The sequence below is a fragment of the Eulemur rufifrons genome, chromosome 14 (genome assembly GCF_041146395.1).
Source record: "Eulemur rufifrons isolate Redbay chromosome 14, OSU_ERuf_1, whole genome shotgun sequence".
NCBI lineage: Eukaryota > Metazoa > Chordata > Mammalia > Primates > Lemuridae > Eulemur > Eulemur rufifrons.
Window position 1 is genome coordinate 20632115 of NC_090996.1, and position 23683 is coordinate 20655797.

General features: G+C 44.9%; 1 protein-coding gene across 2 annotated transcripts in view; it reads right to left on the reverse strand.

Annotated features, from left to right (window-relative positions):
* Window positions 1-2389: 2389 nt before the first annotated feature.
* PRKCB (protein kinase C beta) overlaps window positions 2390-23683 on the reverse strand; it is a 293928-nt gene continuing 272634 nt past the window's right edge. Inside the window, exon 17 of one of the 2 annotated variants that reach the window (XM_069485934.1) lies at window positions 2390-3039. In XM_069485934.1, the coding sequence (XP_069342035.1) occupies window positions 2887-3039 (153 nt within the window). In that variant the 3' untranslated portion in view covers window positions 2390-2886. Of the gene's footprint in view, window positions 3040-7984; window positions 8265-23683 lie in introns of those variants that run through there. The other variant, XM_069485933.1, reaches the window with a different exon arrangement.

Here is a 23683-nt window from a genome sequence, read left to right on the forward strand (position 1 = left end):
GCAGTGGCAGGTGAATCACTGCTTTAATCGTTCTCAGTATTGGCCCATATCTCGTACATCACTAGCTCCAAAGAACCTTTGGGGTGGCCCCAAATACCCATCCATAGAGAATTCACCACTGTGGTTTGCCTCTCAAGCATACATCCCCTTTGTTCCAAGAACAACTTCGAATTTTTATTTAGAGAGCTATCCCACACCCATTCCTGGTTCATGTGTTTTGGACGGTGCTTTACCCCTAGCTGCAGTGGTGCAGCTCATGACCTATGCGGTGGGCAGCCTCTAAGATGGTCCCCAAAGACTCCCACCTCCAAATAGTCTCACCTTGTATAATCCCCTCCCTTTGAGCATGGGCTATACTTATTGACTTACTTCTAAAGAAAAGAAAACTGCAACATCATGAGATGTCACTTCTGAGATTAGGGCACAAAAAGACTAGTTTCCAAATTAGGCACTCTCATTTGAATCATTCGCCTTAGGGGAAGTCGGCTCCCATGTCCAGAGGCAGCCACCTCAGAGGCCTATGAGGTGAGGAGCAGAAGCTCACAACAACCACGTGAGTGCACTTGGAAGTGAATCCCACCTTCCCCTAGTTGAACCTTCATATGTGACTGCAATGCTGGCCAACAGCTTGACTGCATCCTCATGAAAGACTTGAAATCAGCTAAGCCATATAGACATTGAAAGGTAATAAAGTTTTGTTGCTTTAAAAAGCTTTGGGGTAATTTGTTATGCAGTAATAAACAACTAACACAACTTAGGTTCTGCCAATCAAAGCACCTAATCTACCTCTCCTCTCCTCCCAGACACAGTGCTCGATGCAGGAGTGTACACGTGACCAGGCTGAGCTGATCAGAGTAAAACGCAGGACTTATATAGGCACTTCCACTCTTTCTCACTAGACATGATCCTAGGAAGATGAGAGGCTGGGATGTCTGCTCCCATACTGTCCCTGTGAGTGGAAAGTCCTGAACTATCCTATTGGTCTCTAAACCTCTTGGCTCAGAATAGGTGCTCAGTATTTATTAAATGAATGATGGGTTTAAATCCAGCAGAGGGAGAAAGTGTGAGAGGCAAACATGGAATGGGGAGGAAGCAGAAGCAGAGGTAACCTCTTCTGCAATAGCATCTTAGATGGAACATGTCATCAAACATCTCAAGGAACCCAGGTACTTTTGTTTTCTAAATGTGAGGCATTGAACACACCGTTTCTTTAAGTTGGCTTCAGCCAATTTTAACTGGTGGAGTTTTTCAAATTCTGCAAAGATAAATGTACTCGGTAGGATCAATGGATTCACTACATCTTCCCAATGCTCCATTTACTGGGGCTCTTCCAAGAAGGAAAGAAATGAATAAACTCTGTGGAGAGTCATAACGTACTTAGTGTGACAGGTTTGCTCTTTTCTGCTACCCACTAGCCTTAGCAGCTACAAACGCATGTGCTACAGATTGGATTACTACATCTTTTGAAAAGAAAATAGAAGCATGACTTCATTCAAAGAAGGTACCAGGCTGACACCCAGTGATTCAGTACTGTGCCACTCTGCTCCGAGAGAGAGAATGGGGCTCCTCATTGTGCCAACAGCATCTAGAAGTGATCTTCTTTATTTTCACCTCCCTGGACAAGGATGGCTGTTGAGAAAAGGGCATACACCTTTCTTTCTTTCTCTTTTCCTTCCTTCTTCCTTCCTCCTTCCTTCCTTCTTCTTTCTCTTTTTCTTTCTTTCTTTCTCTCTCTCTTTCTCTTTCTTTCTACACTAACCTAAATTAAGAGAAAATAGTAAAAGTAGTTTTAATAGTAAGATCCTCAGGGACTACAAAAAAGCCTTATCTCTATGCTGACACCAGCCTTCTTGCTGACTTTGTCATGGCTGGAATAAAATTTTTACGTACTTTGTGCTTGAGGGCTTAATAAACACGAACCACATTGAACGGATGACTATGCACATACTCTGATTATGTGCACAAGAAAATATTGAGGTCATCAAACCTGTGACTCACAAATGACACAGGTCTCAACCTCAAGTGGCTATAGCAGCCAGGGAAGTGGGCGGAGGGTATAAGACAATAGGGGGTGGTGGAGATTGTTGCAAAATGAGAACACATACTGCTTTCAAAGGAGACAGCCATTTTTCAGTTCTGTAGAATTATTTCCACATGAAAACATATGCCTGGTGCTGTCAGTCTTCTGATTTTTTTTTCTGAGGGAATCTTAAAGTCCAGAAATTTATAAAAATATCTCATTTTTTAATGTTGACAGTAGTTTCAATTAACTAAAAGTCTGTGTGAGTAAAATGAAGCTCACTTAACCAGCCACATCACCCTATAGATCTCCAGTTTGTCACTGCTGGATCAGGGTCCATTTAAAAACAGACATGTAAGCAAGGGAGTCTGCATATATTAATTCAGTTTAATCATATCAATTCTTAAACAAAAGATTTCCTCCAAGAGACAATAGTTCACAGTAACTGCAAAGCTTACTCACAACTTTTAAAAATACCAGTCATGCTTAGCATTCAAAGAAGATATTGTAGAATAACTGTAAAAACTTTTACCAGGAACATCAGCTTCTGACTTTAAAAATTACAAATACGGAAGCATTTTGGTATCAGACACAGTAGTTTTGACATTGTCTGTTCATTTGATGAGCTTCTGGAAGTTTGGAAAATTGTACCTCTATAATTGGATAATGCGCTTACTCTAAACTAAACATTTTCAAATGTAGAAAACAAACTAGCAAGCTACACATACAAAGGAAAGCCCTCTAAGACAAGCTCTCCACATGTTGAATGCCAACATATGCACCGTGAATCCTGGAAGACTAGAATTTATACATATACTTGGCCTGAAGTCTTACGCCCCAGGCTCAACAATGGAGTTTGCATTCACCTACACATTAATGACAAACTCTGGGTTAGTATAAGAGAAGCCAGCAAATTCATTCTGGTCCAAGTTCATGATGAAGAGTTTATCAGTGGGGGTCAGTTCCACAGGCTGTCTGGTGAACTCTTTGTCGAAGTTGGAGGTATCTCGCTTGTCTCTCTGCCAAATGGAAAGCAGACACATTAACACAGCATAAGAAGAAGGAAACAGGACCAAGACATGCCAGTTACCGGGAGCCTGATGTCATTTCACGAGTCAGAAAGAGCCCCTGTGCTGACAATTTTTAGCAGCTCATTGCACATACTAGCTTTGTATGTTGTCTTCGGGATAGAAAACTTGGTGGACATCTTCTAAGAAAGGAAGTAAGTCATTGAATTTCTTTAAGTGTTGCCACAAAGTGGTGTGTGGGTGTGTGTGTGTGTGTTGTATTTTCTTTGGCTTTGAGATGAATTGAATTGGAAACTACTTATTACCATGCAAAATACCATAGAATTAGTCATTAGGTAGAGTGGCCCAGAGACAACTGCTCAATAGCGACCCCTGTGGCTAGGAGGCCTCTTTCTTTGTCAAGATGAACGTGCACAGCTGCTCTGCTCCCAAGAAGGTAGAATGGCCACGTGAAGGAGTTGATGACTATCCACCCCACACTTGCTGGTACAATCCAGGCTTTGAAGGGATACTCAAAAACCCACCCACAGCTTAGAATTTGGGTCTTCATCAGCCAGAGGTTCTCTCCAAAGATGTTTACAGCACGTATCTAGTCAACAAACTATAAGAAACAAAATCCAAAGCTTAAAGTAAGGTCTGTAAGGGCAGCCTTAAAAAAAACAAAAAACAAAACAGAGCAACTCGATTCTCCTGGTTTGTCTGGCATTTCCCTTTTTTAGTGGGGAGGTGGGGGAGATATTAACCCCAATTTACTAACTCTAGTTTGGAGCAAGTTTTGCTAGGAAACATCAGAGTGTGGGCTGATAAATGGATCTTCTGTATGATGCGCTGACTTCTTCAAGGTCCTTGTCAGCTTATCATTTCTTCCCATTCTCACCACACACATCTGGGAGGCAGATAGAGCTGGAGTCCTCACCCCCCCGGCATTGTTTGACAGATGAGAAAACTGAGGCACAGGCAGGTGAAATGGCTCGCCCAAGATTGCACGGTGGGTTTGTGAGTATCACCTGACCACATCACTGCTAAGTATGCCTCCTCTCAGCCCCTCTGACCGGAGCGACAGCCTGATGGCTGTTTCATTATGGGACAACCAAGGATAACCCCTGGGATTCACTGGTCCCAGGCAGGCCACCAGGCTGAAGCCAGAGATGTGTCAGATTATAAAGGGGGCAGGGGTCGTTGAGGATTGATCGATCCATTCGAGTTTGGCCAATCACCACATAGGCTTTATCCCCTAATGGTCACTGGCTGATAAGGGTTTCTCATCGCTGGGCTCATTCTCCTTTCATAAGAAGTGCTTCTTTCTGCTGTTCCCCTGAGATAGGTAAAATGTCTCTACGGAGTTCCCTACCTACCCTGTGTGGGGATGTGGCAGTGAGGGGGACACACTGTCTCAGCAGCACACTTGGGTATGTGTGGCCAGAGCGGAGCAGGCTAGAGATGCCAGTGGAACTGTTTTCTGGATGGTGGGCCACCTCCTGCCACATCCCACCCCCTCTGCCTTGCCTTGTCCTGCCTGCTGTGAGCCTGTGTTGGGCTGTGGGAGTTTCCATCCCCCAGGAACTCAGTGTGTTGCTGCCTGTGTTCAGAGCAAAGCTCGCATGCCTCCTCTTCCTTTAATACTGTCTATGCATCCCTCTCTCAATCCCTACAAGTCACACTTTGGTATCCTTTTCATTGTCTTTATTGCACTTATTGCTTTCAGAGAGTGCTTGTTTACTTATTATTTGTCTCCAAGGGGGCAAGGTCCTTGTCTGTTTCTTCATTATTGCATTTCTAGTGCCAAGAATGGTACCTGGCACACAGTAGGCTGTTCATAATTGTTTGTTCAATGAACGAATCTATGAATGAAGATGTGGCCAAGGAAGAGCCTCCTCACTTTTCCCAACCTGCAGTCACCCCTGAGGCAGGGACCTCACTCTGAAGCAAAACAGTGGAATTTATTACCATTGGTCTACCAGTCTCCCGAATGGGCCACTGTCCATTTTGAGCCCCAGTATGAACTGAACTGTTAAGCCCCTTCAAGGTCTGAGAGCTCCAGGGCTCTGTGTGGGCTAGAAGACAGGTAGATCTGGGGCTAGAAGATAGGCAGCTGCCTTCTTTCAGGTCTCCCCTGGTCTCATCTACCCTATCTGGCCTTCCCTGCCTGTGGGCAGGTAGTGAAAGTTTGCTTCTCCCCAGCCCCAACTTTGAAAGCCCTTCCCCTTTTCTTGTGTTGGTGAAGACCAATGCTTCAGACAGACACACAGTCCAGACAGGACTTGCTCTTATGGACTTTGCCCTGTGGGCAGATCCCCCTAGAAAATACTCCTGGATCTTACCCTAGAAGTTGGGAAAGAATAGCCCTCTCTGTTGGGATAATTCCTTTGGGGTTGATAGCATCCGAAGCCACAGATGGTATCAACATCCAAGCAGCATTCATCCAAGGAGGGCTATTAACTCCACTGACCTCCTATTAATCCCCCAAGAAGGTCACTGCAGCCATGGCCCTATGTTTTCTTAGAGCTCTGTTTCTCAGACTTCCCTGCACTGGAAATGTGGATAGAAAAGGAAATGGTAGGAATTCTGACTACTGATTCCTTCCTTCCTTCTCTGACCATTGCTCAGGAAGGTGTGCTAGGGGAATAGAGACTTTGGCTTGAGTATCTATTTCTGCAAACAATTAAACTTTTGAAAAATAATGGCAAGAATTTGGAAAATGTAGAGTGCAATATACATATACATTATATTTTATCTATCTATCTATCAATCTTTCTATCCATCCATCCTACATTGTTCTCTAAAGTTGTCTCAGATCACGTGTCAATGGCCCAATGTTTCTCCATGGTTTTTATCTTCCTGAGAGCAGGTCCAAGCAAAATGAGAGAACAGATGAAGGACCTCAAATAACTTGCCTGTTGGTGGGCATGACTCAGAGATGCCTGTTACGTTGCTAGAGAGCAGAAAGAGTCCCAGGCTGAGAATCAGGAAGCCTGGGTTTGTATCCTAGCTGACTGACCTTGGGCAAGTTACTTCCTCTCTTCAGATTGTAGTTTCCCCAATAATAAAATGAGGGAATTTTGCCCCAATTTTCCTCCTTCTCTAACCTCCTAAGCTTCTCAGCTAGGACTTCAAGTGGGCTTCACTTTAGGTCTAGATTGCTACCATGGTGGCAACAGCAGGGATGGTCCCCAAGCCTGAAGCAATCCAAGATGACCTACGGGGGACGTTTCCTAAGGGGAAATCCATATCATGGTTTTCTTAAGGAGAAGAAGTCTGACTTCAAGGACATTAGTCAAGTTTTCAATGTTCCCTTGATGGTCTCTCAGAAGCCCTGGAACTTCTGGAAATCACTTGAACCATGATAAGAATTCTCTTTAGGGCAGCCTGAGAATAGCAGGATGTGGTAGGCAAGGATGAGACCTGCTGTCTTAATCCGCTCAGAAAGAAATGAAGTTTCTCCCACCCAAGGGTTTCCTTGGGCTTCGGGGAGCTCACAAAGCTGCTTGCTAGAAAGAATATTTAGTCCAAGCTGGCAGGAGTGGTGATTTTGATAAGAAAGTCAAGAGCCCCATTCATGTTCCCAGCCAGCCTCTCAACTTGACTCTGGGGGGAGTGTGGGCTTTGGGCTTCAACATCCGTGGAGGTTCTGGCCAGGTCATCCCACCCCACTGCAGGCCACCAGGAGTCCCTGAATGGTCCACAGCCCCTGCCTCTCTGATTGGCTGAATACCGGGGCCAAGATTAAGCTCTGGATTTAGTTCCTTTCTCCCGAGTTCCTTCCTCGTGCCCCACTTTGTAGACGGGGTCCACATTTTTCAAAAAGATCAGTTTTCCTTGAAATAGCATTTCTTCTTCTTTTCTTTTCTTTCTTTCTTTTTTTTTTTTTATTGTATCTCGATGCTAGAAGAAAAAGGGCACATAACAGATATCCAGGTACAAATGAACATTTCCACAAACATCTTGCAAAACAACAAGGTGAAGAACACAACCATCTTTGTTTCAAGAAATGGCATCTTTCTCAGAGCACTTAATTCATTTTCCAAAGCCAGTGACAAACCTAGGCAAATCCCGTCCCCACAGGTACGGGGCTGCCAGGCTCCAGAACCGTCTTCGTGGTAAAATCAAAGCAGGTCATTGTGGCTAATAACATTTGGTCACATATTTTAAAGCATGTGTAACAAAGTGAGTCACTTTTCTTTCTTTTCTTTTTTTTTTTTTTTTTTTTTTGCATTTGAACAACAACAGAAACAAAACCCCAAAGCAAATAAAGTTTGAAATGTAATGTAAGACCGTGGCCCCTTTGGGACCTTGCTAGAGTGACCGTGTTCTTGCAGGGAGTGGTGCCAAATGCCCTTTTCCAGTAGTTTGGGGATGAAGGTGACCAGAGACATAGAGTATCAGAAAGTACAACACTGAGGTAGCACCCAAGCTGGTTGCCTTTTGACCCCCTGAAGTGCTTTTAGACTGAAACTATCTAGAAGCACACTCCTGAAATTTTAGAACGTAGATAATCTTCTTAACTTTGAGTTAAAAAAAATAACACAACATAAAATTTTATTTTGAGCATGTTCTTTTCAAGGCTCTGATGCCTCCAGAACAGACAGAATAGAGGGATTCCCTCTAGGCCAAAGCAACCATATACTTGGATACAAGCCAAGCTCCAGGCCGGGAAGTGGAAGAATACTGCTAGCATTCGATTATCCACGAATTTTGTAGGAAGGATCTAGATTGGATGGTTGGGGTGAAAACGGCAGTGCAGTAAAAGAGGGGAAGAAAGCAGGCATTTTCTTTCCCCACTGGGTCTACTTAGCTGACATGCTGCGCAAAATAAATCGTAAGAGGACTTCGATAACGTGTTCATTATGCAGCAGCATTTTCCATCCGCCATCTGCATAATCCCATCTCGTAGAGATGCTCCAAACTACCTGAGGACATTTGGGTCCTGAAACACGGTCACTGTAGTCTCATCAGAAAATCAAACATGGATGCAACTTGGCAATGAGAAAAATAAATGTCACCACAATAGCCGTTGAGCTCGAATGACAGAAATGAAGGACGGAGATCTACACATCTACTTAGCTCTTGACTTCAGGTTTTAAAAATTCAGAGTTAACAAAGGAAAATCCTTCGAATTCTGATTGGTCAATATTCCTGATGACTTCCTGGTCAGGAGGTGTTAGGACTGGTGGATGGCGGGTGAAAAATCGGTCGAAGTTTTCAGCATTTCGCCCACACTATGAGAGGGGAAGAAAAGAACTTGTGGTGGGTGGGGAAAAAACAAAACCAAAGAAAAACAAAAACGAAAGCCAAAACAAAACAGAACCTAGCATAATTGGGTGTGATTTTTCTCCAATCCATTCCCTTTAAGAAACTCGGAGAGGTTGTTTCCATGATTAGAAATGAGAGCAACATAAAATGCAAAATTCTCATGACCTTTGGTGCATGACCTCGGGCTCCTGACCTTCAGTTGCTGTGGATCAGGAGCTGCCCCTGGTGTCCTTCCGGGCAGTTGGGAGATGTATGGCAAAGGCGTGAGATGGTGGGGCCAGCGGCATGTGCATTTCCCTCCCACCCCACCCCAAGGCATCAGCCAAGCTCATCTGTTGGGAAAGATGAGATTAAAGTCCCTGTGATGCTTCATGTAATGCAAGATGCAAAGTCATGACCCATTTATACGTCACCTGGGAGACCCCAATATTTATAGCAGCAGATCCCTCAAAGTACTGTCCTCTGGCTCTCAGTCGGGAACAATAGATGTTTCCAGCTCAACACAGCATAGCTTAAAAACTCCAGTCAGTAGAGAGAGATCCCAACTGCAGAACCTGGGTTTGATGCCTGCGGTGCCTGGGTAACCACGAGGCTGGTTAGCTGGATCAGCCATTGACCCTCAAGTACAAGGTGCCAGGAGGTAAACTCAGCCATCCTCTCTCCAAATAGGAAGGAAGAGTGTGGGAGAAAATACAAACCAGGGCTTGGTGAGGCAGTCAGGTTCCAGAGAGAAAACCATCGCATTTCTCACCCATCCTGCAGGTCCTTCTATGTGAAAAAGCCCCCAACTGTGGCATATAACACATGTGTACATGTGTGTATGCGTGTGCATGAGTGCACACACACATGCACATGCTAATATCACCTACCAAGAAGAGACATGTCACTAAATTTGGGGTTCTCTGTTCTTTGTTCTTTGACAGCAAAACCCCTTTGCACAAAAGGTCTAAGTGTTTCAAACATAGTGTCTACAGGAGGTAACTACAACCTAATAATATAATAATAGTAGTCGTCATAGTTATGACAGCTAATTTTGATAACGCGTTTGTCACATGCCAGGTACCCTGGAAAGCTCTTTCCTCGCATCACCTTATTTAACCTTCCCAACGACCCTATGAAGTGGGTATTATTATCAACCCCATTTTATAGATGAGGGAACTGAGGCCGGGGGGTTATGGAATTTGTTCCAGGTCACACGGCTAACGTATGCCAGAGCTGCAAGGTGAGTCGGGTCCGTCTGACATAAGAGCGCAAGCCCCTGGCTCCACTTCTGCAAGTGCAGCGGACAGGCTGGTGGCTGACCGAGTAACGGAGCTGGGCAGGGCGCGGGGCAGTCAAGGATGACACGATGAGGCCTCCGGTTTGAATGACAGAGACAGAGAAAGTGGGAGATTTTAGAAAGATGGCTATTTCCATTTTGGACATGACAACTTTGAGGGGTCAGTGAGAGCCCGGACGTGGAGCAGCGGGAATCAGAAGTACAGGTTCTGAAGCTCAGGAGAGAGGTCTTGAAAAAAAAAAATTTAAGGATGGAATAAAGATAATAGTAATAAAAACCACTGAGCACTTTCTATGCAACAAAACATTTGCTAAGTGTTTTTGCATACATGACTTCTTAAATTCAGGTAACAACCCTATCAGGTAGGTATTTTATTTCCATTTGCCAGTGATAAAATTGCCCCTAAAGCTGTCTTAGAAGGGAGGAGGAGAAGCAGGAGAGAGCAGGAGACAAGCTAAAGACTGAGAGGAACCCAAGGAGAAGGGCATTGTTACCACTGAAATATCTCCAAGAAGTCAAGCAGGAGGGACACTGAAAATCGGCCACGGCATCTGGCAACTGGGAGGATCCTGATGAGGAATGAGGCTGCCACTGAACTTCAGTCGTTGGAAGAGTGAAGGTTCATTGAGAAAGTCAAGGACTGTAAGCCATACAGTTAAGGGAAGCAAAGGACCTTAGCTCTCCAGGAGCCTCGGCCTCCCGCTTTCTTCTTATTCGGGTGAGCTCAGGAGTCTATATTTTGCAGACATAAATTTGAACCCTGGCAGCACGCTGCCTACTAGCTGTGCAACTCTGGGCAAGTTCCTTAAAGATTCAGTTTCCTCTTTTGTGACACAGGGACAATTCTAATTCCTCTCCCATGGGGTTGTGGTATGAGGATAAAATGAGAAAATGCACGTGACTGGCACAGTGCCCGGCTCCAAGTAGGGGCTCAGCACATCATAGCGGCAAGTAAGGTTCTCGTTCTGTACTCCAAATTCCTACAGACAGCATGCGCTGGGGTATCCTCACGGTGCTTAAGTTTTAAATACTGAGGAAATGGCCTTGAATTTGTAAAAGACTCATGTCAGACTTAAAGAGACATATTTGTCATTCCAAGCTAAATTGTTTCAGCTGTCTTGAAATCTTGGCTTCAGGGTCTCAGAGAAAGAGAAGCGACCCTCAGCCACATTATCAAGACCAGGGGTCTGTTCTGCTGGCCAGTCGGGAAAACTCCCACAAAACAATGACCTCTCGGGGTCAACTCGGTGTGGCCAGGATTACTGTCCAGATTCATTCACTTGTTTATTCATTTTCTCATTTGACACATATTTGTTGAGCATCTACGCTGTGCCAGGCCCCGTGCTAGTAGCACATGGTACAAAACCTGTGCCTCATGGAACTCACGTTCTACTGGGGAAGAAAGGCAACAAAGAGAAATATAACTGTAAATGTACATATATATTTTAGTGCTAGATGGAGATAAGTGATATTAAGAAAAATAAAGCCAGGTCAGGGGATGAAGTAAGGGTGATGTCATTTTCAATAAGGTGAAATGAAGCTCTGAGGAAATGATCTTGGAGCAAGACCTCAGTGAAGTGAGGGAGGTGGCCCTTTCGATGTCTGGAGGAAAAGCATTCTAGGCAGAGGCAACTGTACGTGCAAAGGCCCTAAGACAAGAGAGTGCTTGGCATAGTCACCAAACACCAATGAGGCCAGTGTGGCCAGAGCAGAGTGACCAAGGGGGGAGGACAGGAAGGGGCACAGAGGGTGCCAGGAGCTAAAGCATGGTCCACGCTGGCCTTGCAAGGACAAAGGATTTTCATCTCAGGTTGACGAGAAGCGCTGGAGAATTCTGAGCCCCGAGTGATGGGATCTGACTTATGTTTAAACAGGATCACGGTGCAGTGCACAGAATAGGAATGGAAACAGCGGGACCAGTTGGGAGGCTGTTGCAATAATCCCAGTAAGAGATGATGAAGGCTGGGAGGAAGGTGATCGCTGGGGAGATGGAAGGATGCACTTGGACTTGGAGCACATTTTGAATTTAGAGTTGACAAGTTTTGCTGAAGGTATGAGAGGAAGAGAGGAGTTGTTGGTGACCCCAAGACTCTTGGCCTGAGCTCTTTGGTGAGTGGAGACAATAGAAACAGAGCATATTTGTGGGGGAATCAGATACTTGGTTTCATTTATGATAAATTTGAGATTTCCGCGGAGTTGTCAAGGATGCCGGAGTCCGCTTGGCTCCAGCATGGGGATTATAGAGGACTGGGGAGCTAGACTGGTGGCAGGAACACGGAGCAGGAGACGCCTGCAATCACCCAGAGCAGAGGATGGTGGCCTGGGTTGTGGAGCAGAAAATACAGAGGGGCGGGTGGCAGGGACGGTCCGTGTGGCCCGTTATAAGGCAGACCTGTGGGTGTTTTTCTTTGGCCCGGGTGTTGGGACCCAAGCCAGTCAGCGTAGGAAGCACATTAGCTGAGACACAGAGAGTCTTCAGAGACCATTTTTCTTTAAAAACCATCCATTTCCCATCCGCACCAGAAGGCTGTTGCTTTGCAGGGGCCTCCCCCGGGGCTGTGATGGGAGACAGAGAAACAGCTTCTGGCAGCTCCACAGCCCCTTCCCCCACCCCACTCGCCCCACCCCCCCTCACTGCCTGGGAGAACAATGAAATCCTTAAGTGAGATAGCACAGAGGAGACGCAAGCACAGGGGTTAACCAAGGGGGCACGATACACGGGAGCGTGATTTCCCTGCTAATAAGCAGCTTACGGGACTGGCAGATCACAGCCTCCCTGTTAAGTGTTTCTGTGTTTTTCAAATGGAGCTGTCACTGCCCATTAGCTTCAGGAGCGCTCCCTAAATGGAGACGTCAGCCCTTGGGAGGCACAGCGGATCAGCTCCCGCCTGCTGTGTCCTTGGAGAACGGGCCGCTCGTGGCTGGGATCTAATCACAAACGCAGCGTGGACCACACCTGCCTCCCTGGCTGTCTTGGGTGAACACTTCAGCCTCACTCAGCGACTAAAAGAAAATCCACCCCCCTTGTCATTGGGGTACACCAATGGGGCTCCTGGAACAGGGAGGGAGGCCGGAAACCAACTACATTATTTAAATCCCAGGTGCTTCTTCCAGGGCTGGAGAAGGGAGTAAGAATTTTAACTTGTTGAATCATGCTCCTGAATTTAAGATTAGACAGGTTGGAAAGCTTATCATCTGTGAGCTGTTACGCATAAGCTGTTTTTTTTTTTCCTTCTCTTCTTTCTAATTTCTGTTTCACTGTGTTAATAACAGAGTCAAGTTGTCAAATGTGGAGTTGGCTCAGCCATGGCAGCCACAGGATCTTTCAAAGATGCTGCAGTTGCCTGCGAGGGCTCCCCATTGCCCAAAGCCCACACTCCCAAGCATGGACTTGGCCCTGGTCACCTGGACAACAGCCCACACCCCCACCCTCGACACACCCTCCAGCTGTATTGAAATAGTTCCAGTTCCCAGAACACGCATGCACTCTCTCACCTCCAAGTCTTTGTCTCCTCTGCCAGGAACACTCACCTCCCACTCTTCCTCCCTTCCCCCAGCTATCTCCTACACATCCTTTCCATCTCCAGAAGAATGTCGCTTCCTCCTGGAGGCTTTTCCTGATCCCTCCTCTGTACTCCTGGGTTTATCCCATCAAGACACAGGACATTCATCGAAGAATCATTAGAGGAAAAAAAAAATTGGAATCAACTATAGACCAATAGGGAAAAGAGTTAAATAAATAATGATACATCTATTTGATGTATTACCACGCAAAACACTTTAAAAAATTAAAAGAAGATGTAGAAGAATATTAAATGACATAGTTATATATAATTACTAACAGTGTGTACAATATGTTCCCATTCTATAAATTATATACACCAATGTACATGTCATATTTGTACACAGTTTATATGTATGCTTATAGAGATTAGGAGAATTACAGATTGTTTGAATTTTCTCCGTTCTCCCTTATGCTTGGTTGTACTTTTTAAAATTTAAATAACAATAGGTATTGTTAATATTATTTTATAATAAGAATCTATGAAAGCTGTTTTAAATGAGAGTGTTATTACCATGGAAGAAAGGGGAAAAAATAGAAATAAAGAGAATGGGAATATTTAGCCAAATTGGTAAGGCCAGCCTGATGCTATTTAACATGCTTCATCTGAGTCAAAAACTCTAAGACAAGGGCTCCCAAGTGGCTGCCTTGGTGTGTATTTTGGTGCTAAGGGATGATGAGGAGGGCTGATATTTGGGTCCTGAACATCCTCTGCCTAGCAGCACGCCAGACACTGGAAATACAATGGCACATAAGAGGATCCCTGTCCTTGTGCTCTTTGAGCTTAGGGTCTAGTAGAGGAGAGAGATGCACACACAGGCCACTGCATGGTACCATGTGACAGATGCTGCCATTGAGCACAGAGGAGAGGAGTCTACACAGGGCCAGGGATGCTATCAGGAGGAACAGACATCTAAGTTGAGTGGTACCCGAAGGAAAGACATTACTTCTTTGGAGGAGGGAAGGAAAGAGTCTAGGGAGGAAATGGAGGGGAAAAGATGGGAGAGACAGGGAGAGGCGCTGGAGAGGAGGATAAAGGCCCATCCCATGCTGCTTGCTGCTTAATCGAGTCTGATAACATGAGGCTAATGGCCCAGGGGAGCTGCCTGCCCAGCCGCCGTCGAGACACCATGGCATCTTCAGAATAACAAGACCAGAAGGTCACAATGAAAAGACATCCAAGCTAGATAGCCTAGGCAAAAAGACAAAGAAGTCTTTTTTTATTTTATTCTTTTAAATGTGCACATTCAGTGAAATTCAGGGTCATTTCTATGCCTTCCGGTTCCCCACAGCAGAACAAGAAGGGACCCACCCAGCAAGAACCAGCCAGCTAAGCACAGAGCTAGCTGCATACACATTTGATCATTGTGAAAAGTCATTTGTAGACCAAGGCTTTTCTCCCAAGTAGAGTCAGACAATATTCAGCATGGTCTGGCCTTTGGCAGAAAAATAGAAGATTAAAGTCTCCTTTTCCTGCTAATAATGAAGGTCCTTTACAATCAGGGATATTTTACCTCGTGTGTTTATTTAAGAGGAAGTCGGCGGGAGAGGGTCTTTTGCGTTGCACAGCAAGTTTGTTTTGTTTTGCTTTTTTTTTTTTTTAAAAAAAAATGTTTATTTAAAAATAACCCGCAATATTTCATTTTCCTCTAGATCTCAGTTGAACTGCCACCTCTTCCAAGGGGCTGTTCCAGATCACCTCCGAATGAAGTGGATCCTTCATCCTCTCCTCCAGGTCTTCTCTCTCAGGGCATCCTGGTCATTTCTTCCATAGAAATAAAGTATCTGACTTATCTCAGACTATAATTGCATGTTTATTTCTTTGCTTCTCTGTTGATTGTCTATAGTCCCATCCAGACCGTAACCTACATGAGAGGCAAAGTCACATGTGTTTTGCTCACCACTGCATTTCAAAGACCCAGCGCAGGCGCACGATATTATGGAATGGACGAATAATAGTGTATTTAAGTGCTCACCATAAGCCAGATACTGTGCTAAGTGTTTTACAAGCATTTTCTCCTTTGGTCCCCTCAATAGCTCCATTAAGTCCTCACTATCCAATGCGGAAACAGGTTTAGAGAATTTAAGTGTCTATGATTTGATCCTAGATCTGACAAGAGAGTCGGACTCTTCTATCAGTTTATTGCAGAAATAAGCTATTAAAAAGTACCAAGAAAAATAAACAAAACCCTTTGTAATTCCATCACCCCAATCTTTACTATGTTAACATCTTGGTCTGTGTCCTAGACGGCTGGATGAAGAGATAGATGGATGCTTTTTATTCATTTAACAAATGTGGAATCATTACTTTATTCTTTTGCCTGCTTTTTAAAAAGAAACTAGATAAAATGCACTTTACACATTTTTGCATGTCAACAAAGTATCATTTTTTTTTTTCTTATCTGTTCTTCACCATTCATCCTAAACCCACATTGCTGGCTTCAAACAAACTTGCCCTCAAATAGTAATTATCCCTTCTATTTGCCTTTGTTTTTATAGCTTTGATTCCCACAAGTCTGTGAGACCGGCAGGAAAAGGATTATCTCCACCTAACAGATAATTTGAGAAGTTAAACAACTTGTTCTGGGTCATATGGAGTTGAGTAGGAGAGCCAAGATCCAGAGCCTGTTTGTTCAATTCCAAAGTTCATGGGCTTTCCACTGTATCCTACTGCCTCATAATATATATCTCATTGTGGGGATGGACTTAAAAGCTAAGTTGACTTGGGTACCACTCCTGGCTCCATCAGTTCCCAGCTGTACAACTTTTAAGCAAGGTAGCTACGTTCCCTAAGCTCAAATTTTCTATTATTGTCAGATGGATCTCATGGACTTACCTTTAGGGTACCATGAGGATGACTTGATGAAAGCACATCAAATACTGGACACGGTAGCTGGTAGCTGCTGCTGAGGGCTGACTGACCCGGTCCGACCCAGTCCTGCCCAGTGACCAAGTCTGATGGGTGTGGCTTTGCTCTGGCTGGAGTGAGGTCCTGCAGGCTCTGCCACACCCCAACCCACCTCAGCATTTTCCCATTCCAAACACAAGCATAATGAGGACCTGCCACTTAAGATAGGAAACAAAAACCTTCTCAACGAGCCTGGTGAGTTATAGGAGAGAGCTACAAGATAAAGCCAGGCCCAAGGGTTCCCAGTTAGGGGAAGTGAGAAAAAGATGAGTGCCTGGGACAGAAAGGATACACACCTAAGCCTCAGTCCTTTGGGAAGGCTTTCGGGCAAATTCACACACCACCTCTGAGTTGTTTTGCAATATGCCATTTGGGGGGCATTTTGTGGTGGTTTTGAAGAAACTCCACTTGTAAACAAACAAGAAATAAGCTTTTCCCTTCCCTTTCTGGGTCATAGGCAGGTCTTGGCCCTCCAAATTTTACTGTCATTGGAAGTCCTAATGGAGTTGGAATTTCTATGGGGAGTGGCTATGAAGGCAGAAGGAAAACCATTGAGTATGGTGCTACCATTTGAATGGGTCCCCCAAAGTTCATGTGTTGGAAACTGAATCCCCCATGCAACAGTGTTGGGAGGTGGGAACTCACTGAAGAGGTGATTAGGTCACGAAGGCTCTGCCCTCAGGAATGGATTAATGTCATTATTGTAGGAATGGGTTTGTTATGCAAGTGAGTTGGCCCCCTCTCATGCACTGTCTCGCCAAGCAATGCCTTCCACCATATTATGATGCAGCAAGAAGGCCCTCACCAGGTGCAGCACCTCAGTCTTGGACTTCCCAGCCTCCAGAACCGTGAGCCAAATAAATCATAAATTACCCTCTCTCAGGTATTCTTATAGCAGCACAAAACAGACTAAGACACTCAGTGTCATAAAGCAAGAGAGGAGATAGGCTTAAAAAGGAGAAAGGGACTCTGAATTTATCCTATGGATATACTCAACACATGTAGGAAACTAGGAAGCTATTAAAAGAAGGAAGTAGGGTTAGATGTGCAGATAAGAGACAACTTCCAAGATAGAAAGGAGTAGAGCAAGGTACAGAAATTGTACATGGCATGCTAACACCCTTGTGTGTGATGTGGGCTATTTCTGGGCTTGAACACATCCTTCCTGGAAGGTGGCATGAGAATCTGGTCGCAGTGAGTGACCCTGGGAAGAAGAACCAAGGAGTCTAACAAAGGGTCAAGGGTGAGGGGAGTCTAATTTCACTGTGCAGCTTTTGATGCTGGCTGCTTGAATATTTTATTTTTCCAGATTTTTTTTAAAGGGGGGAAGATCAAAGTACAAAATAACACAGTGAGGTTGAGAGAAATAAGAGAAGCCTATGAGAGGAGGCAGTTTTCAGGTCATTGATGACTCAAGGAGAGAAATGTCAATAGAATGGTGTGAGCAGAAGCCAGATTGCACCAAACTCAAGGAAGAATGAATTGTCATCAAGTAGAAACAGCAAAAACTGGCAACTCTTTCAAAAGTGTGTGTGTATGCAACGTAAGATAGAGCAGTAGCCCTAGTAGCAGGAAGGAGGGATCCCAGGTTTGAGGGGAGGGATTTTTAAGATGAAGAAGACTTAGCAGGTTTATGTGTTAAGGAGAAGGCTGGGATAGAGTCAGAGTGGATAGCTTCTGTTTTTTGCCTACCCAGCAGACATTCCCCCTTCTTATAGTAATAGCAGCTTTACTTTTCTCGGAGGACCCATTCCCTCTCCTCTCTCAAGATGTCTGGTTTAGAAAGGGTTAGATCCAGTCCCTTGGCTAAGGGGGCAGGTGACCCAGGCCCAGCCAATCAGCATAGTCCATCCCCCTAGAACAGTGATTCCTTTGGAGATGGGCACATGACCCAATATCTTCCAATAAGATTGAGTCTGAGGCTGCTGGGAATTTTGTAAAAAGGAAGCTCTCTTTTGGTAGAAGCTGCTGAGGTAATGGGATGTAAGTTGGGAGTTGCTCTGTGCCCGGGAAAGCCTTCTGAGAATGAAGAGTTAAGTCAATGCAGAGGAAAGTAATCCCAAAGGATACAGAGAAATGAATTCCTGTTGGCATTAAGACCATGATCTATCCACATCTGAATACTTATATTTTATTTTTTGCTTAAAAGTCAGTTTAAATCAGGTTCCTCTTTGGAGCTTTGGTGACTCCAGAGAGAAGCTGTAGACACACACTAAACAGGGAAGATGCCAGAGCAGGGGGGAGGGTAAGTCTTACATGGGGGGAGGGGAGGACACATATTTGCTGAGACACAGAAGGAAGCAGGTCAAAGAGGTCACGATGACTATGTAGGTGCAAGGAAGGCCAGGAAGTTGAGGGCCACCCACCCATGGGTGCCCACAGCCTCAATTTTCCCCGTGACTTAGGAGATGGGGTTAGCAGCTGAGACCAAGAGGACTGGAACTTTGTAGGGGGAACTTCAGAAAAGGGAAGGTTTGGGGACTTGCCTAGGGGACTCAGAGAGGGACTGACTGGGAAGACTAAGGGCCTGCAATTGTGGAAGCTCCGAGGGGTCGATTTACTTGTCCATCTTTGCTCAGCTGCTAAGAGGCAAAGTTGGTGTTTGAACCCTGGGTCCGTCTGACTCCCAATCCACGTTCTTCCTGCTTGACCCAGTCTCCCCAGATCCATTGTCTCATCATCACAAGTTCACCCACCCTTTGTTCCATAGTTTCTGGGGTATTGTGATGAGCACTACAACCTGTGCAGTGTTGACAGCAGAGTTCAAGGAGCTGAACTTCAAGAATATTCACCCAACGGAGCCCATCTCCTAGGAAAATATTTAAACTTAGGATTGGATTAAGAGCAATTTAAATCCCACATCAGTGCAATTGAGTTTGGTAGATGAAAGAATAAGCATTATAGTGGCCAAGAGTACGTAACGGGCTTTAGAGGTGAAGAAATTGGACTTTAAATTAAATTGGCATTCAGGCTTACTAGCTGTGTGACCATAGGCAAGTAAGTTATGTAGCCTCTCCGAGCCTATTCCTTACCTTTACAGAGAAGGTAATGACAGCACCTATCCCACGGGGTTCTCGTGAAGATGAAATGAGATCAATAAAATAGGGCTCTACTCTCCCGTAAAATTGAATAATTTAATAGAACATGCCTGATCCATTTTTATGTTATTGCTATAAATAGTGTTAAAACTCTGCATCCATTAAGTGGAGTGACAGCTTTCCTGCGCTGGTTCTATTATATTCCATGTGTAAGTCACTTGGGCAAATCTCTGGGCCTCTGTTTGATCATCTAAAGAATGGAGCAGTTGAATTCCACTTCTAAGGTAATCTTTCAATTTTTGACTTCTATTTTATTATATGTCTGTAGTTATTGCCAGAAATACCCTGACAGTTTCATGCTCTCTCCCAGCATGTGACTTTCCCTTCTACCATTTCAACTCAAACTGCTGGCTTCTCTGCTGGGAGACAGCTCAGAGTCATGCACCTGGCAAGTGCTATGGTTTGACTGTGCTCCTCCAAAGTTCATGTGTTAGAAACTTAATCCCCAATGCAACAAGTGTTGGGAGGTAGGACCTTTAAGAGCTGATTTGGTCATGAAAGCTTAATGCTGCTATCTCAGGAGTGAGTTCCTGACGAAAGGGATGAGTTTGGCCCCCTTCCCCCACCTTGTACACGCACACACACGCACACACACGCTTTCTTGTCCTTCCACCTTCTGCCATGGGAAGACACAGCAAGAAGGCTCTCCCCAGAGGTAGGCACCTCACCCTTGGACTTCCCAGCCTCTAGAACTATGAGAATTAATTTTTTTTCTTATAAATCACCCAGTCTGTGGTATTTTGTTATAGCAATATAAAATAGACTAAGACAGCAAGTGAATGAGGAACTTCTCTTGGCCCAGGAACCTGCCAATTCCAACCATCTAAAGAGAGCTCGGTTGGATCTGTAGTTTAAATGGGTTCTCCATGGATGGGTGGATAGATGGAAAGAGAGATAAACAGACAGACTCCAGGCTGTGTGTCCTAAATGGCTATTGGCTATTTGTTAGTCAGTATGTAAATGTAGACTAATATTTTTATTAAGATTTCTGCAAACTCCTCACTCTGGATACCCCAAATGAACAACCAGAACTGCGTAGGGAAACGTCTGCTCCTTAATGAGCCTGTTCTGAGTGTCTCATTTCAGACGCTGCCACGCCAGACTTCCAGAGGTCAGTCAATGTCTGCTGTCTTTGTCAGCCTCGAAATTAAAGCCTTAAGGAACAAGCAAGATTTGCATCTTTTAAAACCCTGCCAGTGGATTATAAAAGGTGTGAATATGCTACTTGTTTGTTGCAATATTTTAAAATAAATTTTAAATCATTTGAATTGTAAGAATATTCAGCCTTTTTCTATTATGTAATAGACACCATTGGATGTTGTTATCATGGCTCTCTCCCATTAGTGCAACCACAAACCCCACCAGCGGCTCCAAGTACCTTCTAATAATCTTTCCAAGTATCTTAGGCAGTGCCGAGTCCAGAGTTCAAGTCCTGACTCTGCCACCGTCTAGTTGCTAGACCTTGAGAAAATGCCTTAACTTCTGCAAACTCTATTCCCTCATTTGAAATACGGTGATAACGACACCTACCTCACAGGGTTGTGAGAATTAAATGAGGTAATGCATGAAAGGTACTTAAAATAGTGCCTAGCACAAACAAGAACTCAATATTTTTTCCAGTATATTTGAACAGTAAAGGTTTTATGAGAATTATTTTAAATCACAATTTTCAAAAAGGTATTGTTCTCCTGAATACTTAGTACTTTGGGGGAGTCAGATTCTATGCTTAAATAAGTCATATTGAGTAAACGTTAGATCCCTTTCATAAGCCTTGAATTTGGAGTTTTAATAGCAAACATACAAAGGTTACATTTTCTGGCTTCAATTCAGAAATGTCAGCACATCAAACACACACATTCAGACACACACATACAGAGCCACTTACTCATCCAGTGTAAAGGGCAATTGGGTTTGGAGGAGAATGTCACATGAACAGAATTGCAGCTCATTAACGCAGTACTTGAAGCTTTTGACCTCAGCCATATAAACAATGCTTTCAGATGACAGAATTGCCGAGAAACCAAGTCCTGTGAGTATGATTTAGTTTCTGAAGCAGTTCAGCATTGAGACCCTCAGAGGATATGGGCAATGGAATGTGATCAGATAACATATATAGTATTTTGGAAATGATACTAACGTAGAATGGGTCAAGGGGCTTTGCATTTATAGTTTGCAAGATTTCCAGGCTCTCCGGATGTATAGATGCCTCAAAAGTATGGAGCTTTATGTAAAGTGATGATAAGAATAGATAACAAGGGCGGCAATGATTGGAATCAGTCTATCGCACAGGTGGGCTTGAGCTTGTGAGGACTGCCACACAGGACAGAATGGAAGGAAGGAGGGGTGGGCGTGCTGCTCCTGTCTAGATAAAACTGGATGGGTGCTCATGAGACAATGCAGGGAGATCAGGGCTCTTCCTAATGTCTACTTCTCATCTAGCTGTGCTCCTCAACCCCTGCCCAGAGAGAACTGACCATCAGATGCACCATATTTTAGAATAATTGATGATCAGATCGACCATATTTTAGAACAATTGACAATCTGATTGATCATATTCTAAAAGAGTAATAGAGCCATGTTTATTAGCAGGCAGATCACGGTACACACGCTCTAGCACTTAAGACTCCATGGACTCCAATGAAGCCTACTTAACTTTCTCTCTCTTTTCAACTAGTGGCTTCTACACTGCTAGCTGGGTAGGCTGATCCAAGGTCATCTTCTTAGGCAGCTGGAGCCTGGAGCCCTGGGCTCATACCTCTGCCTCGTTAGGTGTTCCAGACACCACTAGTCCTGTCACCTAGTGGTGACAGGTAATTCCTGACACTAAGGTAAGTCATGACAATACATGGATGCTATCAAACTCTCCATCAGGCATTTTAGTTTAAACATATTACACCAGCATATCTTGTATTGTGACATTATAGCCCCATGTACTACAAATTCTGCAATAAAACATGCTCTCCCATGGCATAGACTCGATGCACCCTCTGCTACAGCACAGCGAAATTCTAAGCTGGATTGCCCAGACGCAAGGGAACTCCCTGGTCACAGCCGTCGGCACCTGAAACCTCCTATACTGCCATATCCTTTACACCGGCAGGAGAAAACCCAGCACAGTGCACAACCATGACCTGCTTTCCGCCCCACGAGCCAGCACTCTGAATGACAGAAGCTTTCCTGACAACCTATTTCTTTAGTTTATCCTTCCCCTACTGAGCCCAAACTCTTGGCTACCATGTTTTATACTCAAGGAGCAATTATGCAGGAAGTCTGAAGGGAGTTATGTTCACCCATCCCTTCATGTCCCTATGGGGCAATTGCTGAGTGGCCACAAGGTGCCGGGAACTGGGGAGGGGCAGGGGACACCAAAATGAGCACAACCTGGGGCTCCTAAACAACTCCATCCTGTCCAAGTCCCCATCACCTCTTGCCTGGATTATTGCAAGAGCCTCATTACCAGTCTCCCCAATGTCACCCTTGCCCCTACAGAAGTCAGAGTAATTCTTTTAAAACCCAAAGTCAGATTATGCTATTTTTTTGGCTCATGAGTTGGAGTAAAAGCCAAAGTTCCTGCAATGGCCTGCGCCATCTCCCCCTCTTATGGCTTCCCTGATCCCACCTCTCTCACTCACCCCCTCACCTCAGACACCTGGACTCTTTGTTCTCCTTTGAACATGCCAGGCAAGCTCCTGCCTCAGGGCCTTTGCACCTGACACTACCACCGGAACCGCCTTTCCCTCTCACCCAGATGTATACATGGCTCCCTCCTTCCCTCCCCCCCTTTTTTCTATATTTGCTGAAATGTCATTTTCTCAGTGAAGCTTTCCACCTGCTCTATTTAAAACTGACCTCTCGATGACCCTGCTTTCCCAACCTCCATTGCTGCATTGGTTTCCTCAATAATGTTTATCGGCTTCTAACACATGGTATATGTCACTTGTTTCTATGTTTATTATTTTTCCTGCTCTTTCTAGAACATAAGCTCCATGAGGGCAGGGGTTTTTATTATTTTTATTGCTGTGTCCCCAGCACCTAGAACAGTACCAAACGGTACCATCCACTGGGTGGAGGACTCCGCACCTGACGGCATCCCCACTACAGGACAGAACCACACACACCTCTTCCCAAGCCTCTACTCCACCACACTCAGTGACATCCGCTGCCCTTCAGAACACAAACCACTACCCCCCCGCCCCGGACCACATGCTGACCCACAACAGCCTGCTGTGTGAGCGCCCTGAACCACGTTCCACCAGAACATTCTGTACTCACCGTTGTACACCCCTTCACTACAGCCCTCACTACACAGGATCCACATCCTACCCACACTACACTGACCACAGCAGGGTCCTCTAGGCAACTCCCGGCCTGCTGCACGCGACAGCACCGTGTTCTAGCCCTGGCCACACAAAGTGGAGTCCGTGGTCCATCAGCATCCGATCACCTGGGAGCTTCTGAGAAATGCAGAATCTTGGGCCCAACCCCAGACTGGCTGAATCAGAATCTGCATTTTAACCAGATACCCAGGTGACTCGTGT